Source organism: Rutidosis leptorrhynchoides, chromosome 9 (assembly GCF_046630445.1).
Source record: "Rutidosis leptorrhynchoides isolate AG116_Rl617_1_P2 chromosome 9, CSIRO_AGI_Rlap_v1, whole genome shotgun sequence".
Classification (NCBI taxonomy): domain Eukaryota; kingdom Viridiplantae; phylum Streptophyta; class Magnoliopsida; order Asterales; family Asteraceae; genus Rutidosis; species Rutidosis leptorrhynchoides.
Window position 1 is genome coordinate 275,751,439 of NC_092341.1, and position 17,548 is coordinate 275,768,986.

Below are 17,548 nucleotides of genomic sequence, written 5' to 3' on the forward strand. Positions count from 1 at the left end.
TTTCAATTTTCCAGGAAATAGCTTGAATCGTGAATTGAAAAGAAGGACTCTGTCTCCTTCTTTAAATTCTTTTGAACTTCTGATTCTTTTATCATGCCATTTCTTTGTTCTTTCTTTATAGATTAACGAATTTTCGTATGCTTCATGTCTTAATTCTTCTAATTTGTTTAGTTGACTTAACCGTAGACGTTCAGCTTCTTGTAAATCAAGATTACACGTCTTCAAAGCCCAAAATGCTTTGTGCTCAATTTCTACTGAAAGGTGACATGCTTTTCCGTAAACGAGTTTAAAAGGTGTGGTTCTAATTGGAGTTTTGTAGGCTGTTTTAAAAGCTCAGAGTGCATCCTCCAATTTCATGGACCATTCCTTCGGATTTGATCCTACAATTTTTTTAGAATACGTTTTAATGCTCGGTTGGTATTTTCAACTTGTACACTTATTTGTGGATGATAAGTGGTTGAGATTTTATGAGTTACTCCATATCTTTTGAGAACTTTCTCAAGTTGATTATTACAAAAATGAGTACCCCGATCACTTATTAAAGCTTTCGATGTTTCAAACCTAGCAAAAATACGTTTTAGGAAGTTGACTACAACTCGTGCATCGTTAGTTGGGAGAGCTTGTGCTTCAGCTCATTTAGATACATAATCAATGGCTACGAGAATATAGAAATTATTATGAGATTTTGGAAATGGACTCATAAAGTCAATACCCCAAACGTCAAATACTTCACATACTTGAAGGACATTTTGTGGCATTTCATCACGTTGACTTATTTTTCCGGCCCTTTGACAAGCATCACAGGATTTACAAAGAAGGTGTGCGTCTTTGAAAATTGTAGGCCAATAAAATCCAGCATCGTAGACTTTTCTTGCTGTGAGTTGAGGCCCATAATGCCCTCCTGTTGGTCCTGTGTGACAATGGTTTAGGATTTGACTAGATTCATCTCCGAATACGCATCGGTGTATTATTCCATCGGGACAACTTTTAAACAAATGTGGATCTTCCCAGAAATAGTGTTTTATATCACTAAAGAATTTCTTTCGTTTTTGGTACGACAAACCTTCTTCAAGGAATCCACATACTAAGTAGTTTGCATAGTCTGCAAACCATGAAATTTTATTATAATCGATCTTCAAAAGATATTCATCAGGAAAGTTGTCTTGTATGGCCGATTCGTTTAGAACTTCTAATTCGGGATTTTCAAGACGAGAAAGATGATCAGCGACGAGATTTTCTGCTCCCTTTTTGTCTCGGATTTCAATATCGAATTCTTGTAAGAGTAAGATCCAACGGATTAATCTTGGTTTGGCATCTTGTTTTGAAAACAAGTATCTAAGAGCAGAATGATCGGTATAGACCACCGTTTTAGCTATAAACAGATATGAACGAAATTTGTCAAAAGCAAAGACAATAGCAAGGGGTTCTTTTTCAGTAGTTGTGTAATTCGTTTGTGCTCCTTGTAACGTCTTACTAGCGTAATAAATAGGTTGAAATCATTTTTCAATCCTTTGTCCTAAACGGCTCCCATTGCAAAATCACTTGCATCGCACATGAGTTCAAATGGTAAATTCCAATTTGGAGTTATCATGATCGGCGCATTAGTGAGTTTTTTCTTTAAGAATATTAAAACATTTGATACATTCATCTGAAAAGATGAATGGAGCATCCTTTTCAAGCAGTTTATTCATAGGAGTGGCAATTTTAGAAAAATCTTTTATGAAACGTCGGTAAAAACCGGCATGCCCTAGAAAACTCCTAACTCCTCTAACATTGGTGGGATGTAGAAGTTTAGCAATTACATCTACTTTAGCTCTATCCACTTCAATTCCTTCCTTTGAAATTTTATGACCAAGTACGATGCCTTCTTTAACCATGAAATGGCATTTTTCCCAATTAAGAACTAGATTTGATTGCTCGCATCTAATAAGCATTCGTTCAAGATTAACTAGACATGATTCAAATGTATCACCGAAAACTGAAAATTCATCCATGAAAACTTCCATGCATTCTTCTATCATGTCGTGAAAAATCACCATCATGCACCTTTGAAAGGTTGCAGGAGCGTTGCAAAGTCCAAATGGCATGCGTTTGTAAGCAAAAGTACCATAAGGGCACGTGAATGTGGTTTTCTCTTGGTCCTCGGGTGCGATTGGAATCTGAAAGTATCCGGAGAAACCGTCAAGAAAACACTAGTAACTATTCCCAGCTAACCTTTCCAACATTTGATCAATGAAAGGTAAAGGAAAGTGATCTTTTCTGGTGGCCTTCATTTAATTTTCTATAATCAATACAAACACGCCATCCTATTACAGTCCTAGTAGGAATAAGCTCATCTTTTTCATTTGTGATGACAGTCATGCCACCCTTCTTAGGTACGCATTGAACTGGGCTTACCCATGGACTATCAAAGATTGGATAAATTAAACCTGCATCTAGCAGTTTAATAATTTCTTTCTTAACAACATCTTGCATATTAGGATTTAGTCTTCGTTGGCGTTGCACATAGGTTTTATGACCTTCTTCCATAAGGATTTTATGTGTGCAATACGAAGGACTTATGCCTTTAATGTCATGAATCTTCCATGCAATAGCTGGTTTATGAGCTTTTAGCACAGAAATGAGTTGAGATTTTTTATTTTCTGTAAGAGAAGACGATATTATTACAGGTAATTCAGATTCACCATGTAAATAATCGTATTCCAAATGGGTTGGAAGTGGCTTTAACTCTAATATTGGTGGTTCTTCTATCGATGATTTGTATCGATATCTGTCTTCATCTTTTAGCATTTGAAGTTCTTCTGTTGTTGGTTCGTATTCATTAGCCATGAGTGTAGCTAACATTTCAGCTTCATCAATTGGTTCAGTTCCTTCTCCTAAAGAACATTCTCCTGTTCCTTGTAATTCTTGAAATTCTTGTAACAATTGTGCATGTGAATCTATAGTTTGAATATAATAACATGTATCATCTGCAGATTGCGGTTATTGCATGGCTCTATCAATAGAAAAGGTAACACTCTCGTCCTCTATACTTAGGGTCAGTTTCTTACCGAACACATCTATTATTGCTTTGGCCGTGTTTAAGAATGGTCTTCCTAGTATGAGAGGAACTCGAGAATCTTCTTCCATGTCCAGAATAACAAAATCTACTGGAAATACTAAAGTACCAACTTTAACTTGCATGTTTTCTGTAATACCCAAATAACAGGTATTATTATAACATAGTTGTTATTTATTCTATTTATAAAAAAAACACTCCATTTAGTTTTGTCGGCCAACGAAACCAAAACATAATTGTTGGTTCATTCCTTACCTAATATATCATAATAATGACCATTTTTTTATTCTATTGATTGATACTGAACATGGCTTTTGAGTCAGAATTCAACAACTCCAATTACAATATACAATAGAAAATAAGAAACTTGAGAAGTAGTGTGTAGCTGAAATTTCATTCCTTTAGGTTCTATATTATAAAAGGCAACCCTTAGTACAACCATTTCAAAATACGGAGTAATAAAAAAAAACTTTAAGAGAAACGAACGTGAACAAACACCTTGAGTTCAAGTATAGCAACAACTTGAGGTAACTTCCATATTTAATATATGCTTATAATTATTTACTGTTAGAAGGCATACATAAAGTTTAATGATCAATTTTTACATAGTTACTCATTTAGTGTTCATATACATAATCAAAACTAACCAACAGTTATATTCATTATTTTCAATGGTGATATGGGAAGGTTGAGTCTTAAAACTATATATATATTTTTTGTTTCAAATAGAAAGATTAAAAAAAATGAAGTTAACACTTCATGTATGTACGAATGATTGAAATTAAGTATGGTGTCACTTTATAAATTTCAAACTTCCAACTCTTAATATATCATCAAGTTTACAAATTAAATATACACGAGAGTTGATTTAAAAATCAAAGTTGACATACAGTAGGTGGTAGTATGCATACAAACAACTCATGAGTCATTATAATATATAGATTTAATTTTATAGACGAAAATGATATTTGATTAATTTAGTAAGTTTTAGCTTTATATCAAATAAGTATAACATCTCATATTTTAGTGGTTGTTGTTTATGACATGTTACGAATATAATAGTATGGATGATACATATGAACCTATTAACCAAATAACTAGGGTTCTCAGTTAGAAGGTTATAATATTTGTAGAAGGTAGTAAAAAGTTATATTATAATTGTAGGAGGCCTGTAGAGAAAGCCAGGAAGGCTAGTCAGATATTGTCAGGTGAGTTCATCAGATTTTTCCAAACTGGGATACATGCATAGTTAGTTTTATTTAAAGTTCAGTTATCATGCTTTTATTTTAAAATAAGGCAGTCATGCATGCGTAGAGTATATTATTTCCTTATGAACTTGCAGTTGTTTAGCAGTTATCTGGTACCATGATATTTTCGTCTAGTAAGACAAATTCGCAGTCTTATATTGGTTCATAAAGATATATATATATATATATATATATATATATATATATATATATATATATATATATATATATATATATATATATATATATATATATATCTTGCATGCTAGTCAGTTTTATTTTGTAGTTACACAATTTATTTTAGAATGGCATGATATTTTAAGAAGCATTTTGTTATAGTTAAACTATGAGCTCACCAGCGTTAGCTGACCCAGTTTAGCATGTATCTCAGGAAAAGATAAGGCATCAAGCTCTAAGGGAAAGGCAGTTTAGCAAATGACCAAGACTTTATGATTTGAGTTTGATATATTAAAGAGTGTTTTGTGTGAAATGTAAAATGCTTTAATGTAGTTATAAGTCTTCCGCACTTTGGTTTGAAATGTATGATTGAGCATTAAGTTTTTAAGTTATTGCTAGTAGTCATGAGCCATGAAGTTTAGGCCGTGACAAGTTGGCATCAGAGCATTTAGTTTAAGAGAATAGGTACTTGACTTAGATACCTAGACTTAAACCGTAGATTCTAAGGGACAGTAGTTCGTAGTAGTTAATAATGATTAATAGAAACCAGCATTATGATACGTAGTAGAAATAACTAGAACATGTATGTAAGGTAAAGTGACAATTATACTTGGCCAATATAAATTGTGAGTTTACAGGTACATGCATGTGCTAGGTAATTCCTATTATGTGGATTAATAGTTGTTTTCTATAGTTTTATTAATGTTTCACCTATCAGCATTATTATCATTACAATAATTCTTTTATAATGTAATAATAAGTCAGTGAGCTAACTCATTACATTAAATACCAGTAAGAATGTCCAATAGATCAGGAAGAGCAGCTTCAGTGACTCCTGAAAATAGCTCTCCTCATGAGGGGTTAAATAATTTGGAACCGAATCAAGGTCGGGGTAGGGGAAGGCCTCAAAAAGGATGAGGGCATGGATTAATTAATTCAACAACTCATTGGGCTAGATCAACAGTTGGTCAAGGCAGAGGCAGAGGCAGAGGAAATGTGGAGAAAAGGTTGAATGATCAAGAATTTAGAGCAACGATAAATGAAGAAGTTACCAGAGCTCTTCGAGCTGCCTTACCTGAAGAAATTACACAAATTCGCCAAGCTGATCGGAATGAGCGAGAACATATAACAAGCGAGGCAGATACCAGGAACACGGAAAACTCTAGGGATACTAGAAGTAAGATCAACACTGGAGAAACAATACCGGAAGATGAGGAACATGAAAGTGGGAACCAGACTGGTCGTAAGAAAAAGGGGTGTAACTATAAAAGCTTCGCGGCATGCCATCCACCTAACTTTAATGGTGAAGGTGATGCAACAGTTACTATGAAGTGGATAAGGGAAATGGAATTAGTGATTGAGACCAGTAACTGCGCAGATGAGGATTCTGTGAAATATGCAGTACATTCTTTCAAGTCAGAAGCTCTATTTTGGTGGGATAATATAAAAGATGTTCGAGGGTTAGCTGCTATTCGAAAGCTTACTTGGAAAGAGTTTAAAGATATCCTTATGGGGAAGTTTTGTCCAGAGGGTGAGATTAACCAATTAGAGCAAGAATTCTTATCTTTGGAGCAAGGGAACATGTCGATGCGCGAGTATACTACTAGATTTAATGAGAAGGCAAGATTTGCTCCACATCAAGTGTCTATAGAAAAAAGAAGAATCAATCGTTTTATTTATGGCATGAATCCAGGAGTCAGAGAACTTGTTAGGGCCATGAAGCCTAAAACTTATCAGGAGGCTGTAGATGCAGGACCAGAGATGGAGAAAGAAAAACTATGACAGAATGATGGCACAAGTGGTTTTAAGAGGAAGTGGGAAGGGAACGATGAAGAATCAAAGAGGCACAATTCTAAAAACAAAAAGAAGAGAGGTAATGAAAATAAACCTCATTGTAAGAAATGTAACCGGTCACATTCTGGGGAATGTAAATTAGGGTCGACATCCTGCTATAAATGTGGGAAAACAGGTCACATTTTAAAGGAATGTCCACTGTGGACATGATACAATTGTGGTGGTACGGGACACATCGCACCTAACTGTCCGAATCCATAGAAGGCTGCTACGTGAAATTTGCGATTAACTAATGGAAAATCTGATAAGAGTGGAGGTATACCAATTGCTAAGGGTCGAGCTTATATAATGACTACAGAGGAAGCTAAAGAGACGCCTGATGTAGTTTCAGGTACTTTTCTTGTCAATAATGTCTATGCAAACGTTTTATTTGATTCTGGTGCAAATAGAAGTTTTGTATCTGCCACTTTTTGCCATTATTTAAATAAGGATGTCAAGAAGTTAGATAGAAATTTTTTAGTCGAAATGGCTGATGGTGGACAAACAACAATTTGTGAAATATTCGAAGATTGCATAATTAACTTAGATGGAAACGAATTGCCAGTTAAATTAATGCCTATGCCCTTAGGAGGATTCGATGTAGTAATTGGTATGGATTGGTTATCGGATAACAAAGCATGAATTGTATGTGATGAGAAGATGATTGAGTTACGGGCTCCAAGTGGAGAATGCATACATATTTATGGTGATAAAAGGAAGAACGATATTGCTATCATATCTACAATAAAGGCTAGAAAATACTTAAGAAAAGGATGTGTTGCTTATCTAGCATACGCGATAGATGCTGAGCCAGACCAAAGAGTGGAGGATGTCCCAATTGTTAAAGAGTATCCAGATGTCTTTCCAGAAGATTTGGCAGGAATTCCACTAGAAAGTCAAGTTGAATTCAGAATCGACATCGTGCCAGGTGCAGCACCGATAGCTAAAGCACCATACCATTTAGCTCCAATAGAGATGCAAGAACTCATGAAGCAGTTGCAAGAATTGTTAGATAAAGGTTTTATACGACCAAGTTCATCGCCATGGGGAGCTCCGATTCTGTTCGTAAAGAAGAAAGATGGAACGATGCGAATGTGCATAGATTATCATGAATTGAATAAGGTGACAATCAAGAATAGATATCCATTACCAAGAATTGATGATTTGTTTGATCAACTTCAAGGAGCTAGTTATTTCTCAAAGATAGATTTGAGGTCGGGTTATTATCAATTGAAAGTTCACGAACAAGACATACCAAAGACAGCTTTTCGTACAAGATACGGTCATTATGAATTTCTGGTAATGCCGTTTGGATTAACAAATCCACCTGCGGCGTTCATGGATTTAATGAATAGAGTATGTAAGCCGTATCTAGACAAGTTTGTCATTGTATTCATTGATGACATACTTGTTTATTCAAAGACTCGAGAGGATCATGAGCGACATTTAAGAGTTATATTAGAACTATTGAGGAAAGAACAACTTTATGCCAAGTTTTCAAAATGTGAGTTTTGGAGTCGGGAAGTACAATTTTTGGGTCACGCAGTGAATGAACGAGGAATCCAAGTAGATCCGGCAAAGGTTGAAGCAGTAATGAAATGGCAACCACCAAGAACACCTTCAGAAATTCGAAGTTTTCTAGGATTGGCTGGCTATTACAGGAGGTTCATACAAGATTTCTCAAGGATAGCAAAACCATTAACTAGGTTGACACAGAAGAAAGCCAAGTTTGAGTGGGGATCTGAAGAAGATGAGGCATTTGAAACTTTAAAGAAGAAACTCAGTAGTGCACCAATCTTATCCCTACCCGAGGGAACTGAAGATTTTGTGGTCTACAGTGATGCATCACATAAAGGATTTGGATGTGTTTTAATGCAACGTAATAAGGTTATCGCATATGCATCTCGTCAATTGAAAGTTCATGAAGAAGGTTACACGACACATGATTTAGAATTAGGTGCAGTAGTGTTTGCCTTAAAGCTTTGGAGACACTATCTCTATGGCACCAAATGTGTGATTTACACAGATCATCAAAGTTTGAAACATGTGTTTGATCAGAAGAATTTGAATATGCGACAACGTCGATGGTTAGAGTTGTTAAATGACTACGATTGTGAGATACGTTACCATCCTGGAAAAGCGAATGTAGTTGCAGATGCCTTAAGCAGAAAAGAGCGATTGAAGCCACTCAAAATTAGGGCAATGAGAATAGATGTCAAGATTGATTTAGCTGATCAGATACGTGAAACTCAGCAAAAAGCTCTTCAAGAAGATAACATTAAGAAGGAAAGAATGACTGGGAGATTAAAGTTGCTAGAAGAAGGTCGTGATGGAATTCAGAGATTTAATGGCAGAGTATGGATTCCAAAACTAGGAGATCTTCAGAGTAAAGTACTTGAGGAAGCACACAAGTCTAAGTACACAATGCACCCTGGAAGCAATAAAATGTACAAAGACTTAAGAAATGACTATTGGTGGCCAGGGATGAAAAGATCTATCGCGCAGTATGTGGAAAGATGTTTAACATGCTTGAAAGATAAGACAGAGCACCAGAAGCCGTCAGGTTATCTACAACAATATGAAATTCCTGTATGGAAATGGGAAAATCTCACCATGGATTTTGTCACGAAGCTACCGAAGACGTTGCGAGGTCATGATGCAATATGGGTGATTGTAGATAGGCTGACAAAATCAACTCACTTTTTACCGATCAAGGAGACTTACCCATTAGAGAAGTTGGAGCGGTTGTATATAAATGAAGTCGTATCAAGACACGGTGTACCTGTGTCGATTGTATCAGACAGAGATGCTCGATTTACTTCGAGGTTTTGGAGAAGTTTTCAGATTGAATTAGGTACTCGTTTGAACCTAAGTACCGCATATCATCCTCAGACAGATGGGAAAAGTGAACGGCTGATTCAGACGATGGAGGACATGCTAAGGGCTTGTGTGATAGACTTTGGAGGTCATTGGGATGACTATCTGCCACTTATTGAATTTTCTTATAACAACAGTTACCATTCAAGCATTAATGCAGCTCCTTATGAAGCATTGTATGGTAGAGGAGAAAGCCAGATGTTAGGTCCCGAAATTATCCAAGAAACAACAGACTAGATTGTTCAGATCAAAGAAAAGATGAAAACTGCACAAGACAGATACAAAAGTTATGCTGATAAAAAAAGGAGACCAGTAGAGTTTTCCATTGGAGATCGAGTAATGCTAAAGGTATCTCCATAGAAAGGGCTGATAAGATTTGGCAAAAGAGGGAAATTGAGTCCACGTTACATTGGACCATTTGAAATCATAGCAAGAGTTGGAGTGGTAGCTTATCGTTTAAAGTTGACAGAGGAACTAAGAAGTATACATAACACATTTCATGTGTCAAATTTAAGAAAGTGTATAATTGATGAGTCAACAGTTGTACCACTTGAAGAGGTTCAAGTAAATGAAAAGCTAAGATACGATGAGGAGCCAATTAAGATAATAGATAGCAAAGTTAAGAAGCTGAGAAGCAAAGAGATACCGATGGTAAAAGTTGAGTGGCGATTCCATCGAGGTCCTCAAGCAACTTGGGAACCGGAAAGGGAAATGAGAGAAAAGTATCCCGAGCTTTTCGCCACCTAATAAATTTCAGGGACGAAATTTGTGATAAGAGTAGAGGAGTTGTAATACCCAAATAACAGGTATTATTATAACATACTTGTTATTTATTCTATTTATAAAAAAAACACTCCATTTAGTTTTGTCAGCCAACGAAACCAAAACATAATTGTTGGTTCATTCCTTACCTAATATATCATAATAATGACCATTTTTTTATTCTATTGATTGATACTGAACATGGCTTTTGATTCAGAATTCAACAACTCCAATTACAATATACAATAGAAAATAAGAAACTTGAGAAGTAGTGTGTAGCTGAAATTTCATTCCTTTAGGTTCTATATTATAAAAGGTAACCCTTAGTACAACCATTTCAAAATATGGAGTAATAAAAAAAAACTTTAAGAGAAGCGAATGTAAACAAACACCTTGAGTTCAAGTATAGCAACAACTTGAGGTAACTTCCATATTTAATATATGCTTATGATTATTTACTGTTAGAAGGCATACATAAAGTTTAATGATCAATTTTTACATAGATTACTCATTTAGTGTTCATATATATAATCAAAACTAACCAACAGTTATATTCATTATTTTCAATGGTGATATGGGAAGGTTGAGTCTTAAAACTATATATATTTTTTTTGTTTCAAATAGAAAGATTAAAAAAAAAATGTGTACGAATGATTGAAATGAAGTATGGTGTCACTTTATAAATTTCAAACTTCCAACTCTTAATATATCATCAAGTTTACAAATTAAATATACATGAGAGTTGATTTAAAAATCAAAGTTGACATACAGTAGGTGGTAGTATGCATACAAACAACTCATGAGTCATTATAATATATAGATTTAATTTTATAGACGAAAATGATATTTGATTAATTTAGTAAGTTTTAGCTTTATATCAAATAAGTATAACATCTCATATTATAGTGGTTGTTGTTTATGACATGTTACGAATATAATAGTATGGATGATACATATGAACCTATCAACCAAACAACTAGGGTTCTCAGTTAGAAGGATATAATATTTGTAGAAGGTAGTAAAAAGTTATATTATAATTGTAGGAGGCCTGTAGAGAAAGCCAGGAAGGCTAGTCAGATATTGTCAGGTGAGTTCATCAGATTTTTCCAAACTGGGATACATGCATAGTTAGTTTTATTTAAAGTTCAGTTATCATGCTTTTATTTTAAAATAAGGCAGTCATGCATGCGTAGAGTATATTATTTCCTTATGAACTTGCAGTTGTTTAGCAGTTATCTGGTACCATGATATTTTCGTCTAGTAATACAAATTCGCAGTCTTATATTGGTTCATAAAGATATAGATATATATATATATATATATATATATATATATATATATATATATATATATATATATATATATATATATATATATATTGCATGCTAGTCAGTTTTATTTTGCAGTTACACCATTTATTTTGGAATGGCATGATATTTTAAGAAGTATTTTGTTATAGTTAAACTATGTGCTCACCAGCATTAGCTGACCCAGTTTAGCATGTATCTCAGGAAAAGATAAGGCATCAAGCTCTAAGGAAAAGGCAGTTTAGCAAATGACCAAAACTTTATGATTTGAGTTTGATATATTAAAGAGTGTTTTGTGTGAAATGTAAAATGCTTTAATGTAGTTATAAGTCTTCCGCACTTTGGTTTGAAATGTATGATTGAGCATTAAGTTATTAAGTTATTGCTAGTAGTCATGAGCCATGAAGTTTAGGCCGTGACATTTTCCATTATCCCTCTAGGATATTTTACTGATCGATTGGCTAGTTGTATGCTTATTCATGTTGGTTTCAATTCTTCGAGGTCTAGTTTAGCGTATAGTGAATACGGCATTAAATTTATACTAGCACCTAAGTCTGCCAATGCTTCTATTGAACTAAGACTTCCCAGAAAACATGGAATTTTGAAACTTCCTGGATCTGAGATTTTTTCTGGTAGCTTATTCAATAGCACTGCAGAACAATTAGCATTCATAGTAACAGCCGAAAGTTCTTCCATTTTCTTTCTATTTGTGATTAGATCTTTCAGAAATTTAGCATATCTAGGCATTCCTAAAATCACATCAATGAAAGGAAGATTTACATTTATTTGTTTAAACATATCCAAAAATTTGGATTGCTCGGCTTCAAGTCTTTCTTTTCTCATTTTACTCGGGTAAGGAAGTGGTGGTTGGTATGGTTTAACATAAGGTTTAGCCTTAACTGTGTTATTTTCATTAACCTTTTCAACTACCGGTTCTGATTCCTTCTCTTTTTCTGGCTGTGGTGCCTGTGTAGTAGGAATAGCGTCATTAGAAATTACAGTCATTTCAGGTGGTTTAAGTGTAATACCACTTCTCGTGGTAATGGCTTTAGCTGTTTCATTCCGGGAGTTAGCATTTGTATCACTAGGTAGACTTCCCGGTTTTCTTTCACCTATCAACCTTGCTAGGATGCTTACTTCTTATTCCAGATTTTGAATAAAAGCTTGTTGATTTCTAAATGCTTGAGCATTTTGTTCATTGGTTTGTTTCTGAGATGTGAAAAACTGAGTTTGTGAAACGACCCATCCGTATTACTATAAACATAGTACGTTATTCATTGGTCTCATAGCGAGGTATTCGACCTCTATATGATACGTTTTAGAAAGTTTTGCATTCGTTTCATGAAAAGCACACCAGTATTATACATAATGCATATTTTTAAACAAGTGGGCGATTATTTAAGAATAAATCCCCATGATACATCGGTTTCCAAATACTACACACGTGACATAACAGTCGAATACAATACATGACAAAGTTTTTATTGAATGCAACACTTCATTTAAACAAAAGCATGAGACTCCATGCATAGCTTGCTCAGATAATGCAACAGCGGAAGACTTTCTTAAGGACCTGAGAATAAACATGCTTAAACAGTCAACACAAAGGTTGGTGAGATATATAGGTTTAAAGCTAGCATCGATATAAATATAGACCACAAGATTTTATAGTTATAAATATTTCAATAAAGATATTCTATAAGTTGTTGAGCGCTTCGGTAACCATACTTAACCATAAATGTAGCATATTCTCTTTATTATGAAATCTCCCTACACTGTACCAAGTGTAGTAAAAATAAAGTACTATGTAACCGTTTATGATACTAGAGCTACTAGCCCGGTTGGGGTTGTCAAACCCGATAGATCTATCAATAGGATTCGCGCTTACATGTTCTTACAACATGTAAATATTAGTTACCAAACTATTAGGGAAGATATGCAAGGTGGTACAACTCAACGTAGAATATATTTTAAGTACTTGTGTCCATGGCGTAAAACATAAAATGATGTATTCTCATCCCAAAATATGTTTAGAGTTTAAAAATGGGACTATATACTCACAGTAGTAAAAGTATATTAATAATAAGTTTTCAGCTTATTAAAAATATGGCCGTCGTCCTTGGATTCACGAACCTATAACAATAATAATGATTCAGATAATAATACGACATGTGAATAAAATAAAACAAGTTCATAGAATACTTATATATTAATTTTTAACATTTTTATGTTAGTAGTCTTTTGTTAGTAGTCCAAAATAGTCCGAAATGTCCAATAGTCCAATAATCGGTATATACATAATCTTAGAATTACCCCCACGATGTATTGTATACGTATTCTCTTTGCATCAACCCAGAGACGTATTGTATACGTTTTGTCTTAGAATTTATCAAAACGTATTGTATACTTATTGTCTTAGGATTTATCAAAACGTATGTATACTTATTGTCATGAAATGTACCAAGATTATTATATATATATACAATCTTGGAATTAGCTAAGATTATAATATTTTGTTATACTAATGATAACATATCCAAATATATATAGAAAAAGTTAGCAAGGATACGGTTAATATAGTTTTTACAATATAAATTTCGTCCATACAACGTTAATTTTAGCAGATTTTGTTTTGCTCGCCAAATATTCATTACAACTCCGTTTAAAGTGAATAAAATTGCTATGGTTTCATAATGAACTGTAGTATTTAGAACTAAACTGAAAAAGTGGTGGTTTATAGTCGGAGTTACAGGTTACAAGTCATATTTGAAAGAGGTAGTCATTTCCGTCGAAAAACGAAATCTTGATGACCATTTTGAAAAACATACTTCCACTTTGAGTTTAACAATAATTTTTGGATATAGTTTCATGTTCATAAGAAATATCATTTTCTTAGAAGAACTACTTTTAAATCAAAGTTTATCATAGTTTTTAATTATCCAACCCAAAACAGCCCCCGGTTTTACTACAACGGCGTATGTCCGGTTTTACGGTGTTCTTCGCGTTTACAGGTTTTAAATCATTAAGTTAGCTTATCATATAGATATAGAACATGTGTTTAGTGGATTTTAAAAGCTATGTTAGAAGGATTAACTTTGTTTGCAAACAAGTTTAGAATTAACTAAACTATGTTCTAGTGATTACAAGTTTAAATCTTCGAATAAGATAGTTATATATATATATATATATATATATATATATATATATATATATATATATATATATATATATATATATATATATATATATATATATATATATGAATCGAATGATGTTATGAACATCATTACTACCTCAAGTATAGTAGGTAAACCTACTGGAAATGATGAGAAAATAACTTGAGCTTCAAAGTGTAGTGACCCGAACTTTTCCATGATTATATATTAATTGAAAACTATATTTGCATGTTTAAATGTTTCCAACATATTAAACAATCAAACTTGTTAAGACTTGATTATTTGAAATGAGTTTCATGTAGACAATTGACCACCCAAGTTGACCGGCGATTCACGAACGTTAAAACTTGTAAAAACTATATGATGACATACATATGGATATATATAGTTATCATGATATTATGATAAGTATGTACCTCATTAATGTCACACCCCCCAAAATGTACAAGGGGGTAATTGTGACCAATCATATCATAACACAGTTGTATAAACGAGAACGACTCTATATGAGACTTTTTAAATAAAACCTTTGTTAATAAAACAGCGGAAGCAGTAATACATGTTTACATTATTATTAAAACGTAAAATAAATGTTTATGAACTAAAATATAATATGCGATGTGGACTCCATGCAAGCATCAAATCTATCATCACAAAGTTGCAAACAGCTAGCTCAATCATCACCTGAGACAAAACATGCTTAAAGTGTCAACCAAAAAGGTTGAGTGAAATTCACAGGTTTATAAATAATATCCAAAGTTTTAGACCACAATATTTAGTTTAAAGTTGATTGATATAGAAATATCAATCTAAAAGTGTTGCTGCATTTTGTAATATCGCTACTAAACAAGTTTACCATATGACACCTTGTACTGTCAGTGTCGTGGAATCATTATTATGTAACCAAAGACCAACGGTCAAATGGTTAGAGACATTACTCTCAATAGGCCTACTCACAATAATTAAGTTTGCATTTAAACGTAGCAATTAACGATATTACGGTAGGGATTTAGCATGAATCAAAGCATGACAGCATAGTTAACAATTTAGTACTTGTGTCTAAGCGTAAAACAGTTATAAAGCAAGCATGTGTCTCACCCCAAAAGTTGTAAAATAGTTATGAAACAGTAAAAAGTGGGGCTATGAAGTTCACCTTAGTAGCACAAAAGAGTATTCCACGAAAGAATTGAACGGAAGGACGTGACCGAGATCTCAACCTAGAGATAGAACGTATGATCAGACATTGCCTAACAGACAATAGTATATAGTACTATATTAATAGTAATGGTTCACTAAAGAATTTCCATTTTCGGAAGGTTACTATTTATGGAAAGTTCCCACTTATAGTAATTTTCCAATTTTAGAAAGTGCGGGTTAATCTTTAGCAAGACGTTGTACAACTTTACTCAAACTTCATTGCTATCAAACAAGTCAGGAATGACCAGATGTAACCCGGGGCCCAGGACTCTTGACCAGAATCTAAGTCATGGCATTCGAGATCCACAAGCTTACCCATAAATGGCAACCTAGACATCATTCACTTACGACCGTGAGTAGCGATGAAGTTCACATGAATTGTATATTAGCTGATGAAGTTCACATGAATTGTACATTATCTTTGATTAACCTTCACTTTAGGTTTATATGTTATTATATATGTTATATTATATTTATTAATGTATTAACAATTTGATTATCTTATATTATATACTATAAGTTATTATTATTAAATTAGTATAGTTATAAAATAAGTGTTTATTAATAATGTATTGTTATTAACTTACATTATAAGCATTATACTTTATTATATAGTATACTTAGTTATTAACCGTAAGTTATAATAATAATATTAATTTAGTATATTTAATATACTTATGTTAATCGAAAATCATACTAATATATGTTAATTCAAATATTAATTCATTAAATATTATATTTATAATTTTTATAAACTTAGTTAATTATACAATTCAGTAGGATATTTTATAAAAATAATTTTATCAAGTTTTTGTATTTATTTCCCACTTTTATTTATATATATACTCGGTTTATATTAATCAAATTTAATTAGGTAATAAATATTAAATCGACCTAAATAAATAATTTTATATTTTTTACAGGTTCTATATTATGTAAAAATGTTATAAAAATTATTAAATCAAATTTTATTTCAAAATATTATTTATTTAATGTTTTCTAATTATTTAACCATTGTAATCGGCCTATAATTAAATAAATAGGAAAATAATTTAAATTAATTTTTATATTTTTTTTAAAGTATCTAGTGATGCTACTAATCATATAAAAATTTTATAAAAATATTCAATACACGTTTGTATTTATTTTGTATTTTCTTTATTATTTCTCTCGGTTTAGAATAATGCAAAAGTAAATTCTTTTTAAATACTAATCGTCCCATTTATTTAATTTTTATAATTTTTACTTGTTTATAAAAGTATAATAATCTCAAAAAAAATATAATTATTTTTATTACTGTTTAATATTTTATTACGAATTTTATATTGTTTTTATGTTTAAATACTACATAATTCATATTTAATTATAATTAATATTCCATAAATTATCAAAATTATTTTTATACATCATAATACTTATAATACTGATTATAACATGTAAAAATAATTTATATATATTAAATTCAAATTTTTAAAGAATATACAAAAAATAAAAGCAATTCGATAAAAAATATAGAAAATACCTCAAGTACTTTCCCAAATTTGTGAGAGAGTTTTTCCAAAGATTTGATACAAGTTTTTATGAAATAGAAGTGTGTATTTATAGGAAAAAAATGGTTGGTGAAAAGAAAAAATATAAATAAAATAAAGGTGCCAATTTTGACAAAAAAATAAAAATATGTTAAAAATGTTTTTAATAAGTTTTTGTTTTTGAAAATATTTAGTCAAAATTCATGGGCTCATTATTTAATTTATAAAAAAAATCTCTTTTTTTAATAGCTAAAATATATATATATATATATATATATATATATATATATATATATATATATATATATATATATATAATGATTAAAATAACTTATCATTTAATTAATAATTATGTTTCATATAGTTTTAAATATAATACGCATTA

The 17,548-nt window shown here is 32.2% G+C and overlaps 2 protein-coding genes across 2 annotated transcripts; both read left to right on the forward strand.

The window, feature by feature from the left end:
* Positions 1-6,624: 6,624 nt before the first annotated feature.
* Positions 6,625-6,957, forward strand: LOC139868779 (uncharacterized). The gene has a single exon (XM_071857122.1). It carries the CDS (start codon positions 6,625-6,627, stop codon positions 6,955-6,957), a length of 333 nt encoding a protein of 110 aa, XP_071713223.1.
* A 2,493-nt stretch (positions 6,958-9,450) lies between these two features.
* Positions 9,451-9,939, forward strand: LOC139868781 (uncharacterized). Its single transcript, XM_071857123.1, has 2 exons — positions 9,451-9,540; positions 9,655-9,939. Exons 1-2 carry the CDS (start codon positions 9,451-9,453, stop codon positions 9,937-9,939), a joined length of 375 nt encoding a protein of 124 aa, XP_071713224.1.
* Positions 9,940-17,548: the final 7,609 nt, after the last annotated feature.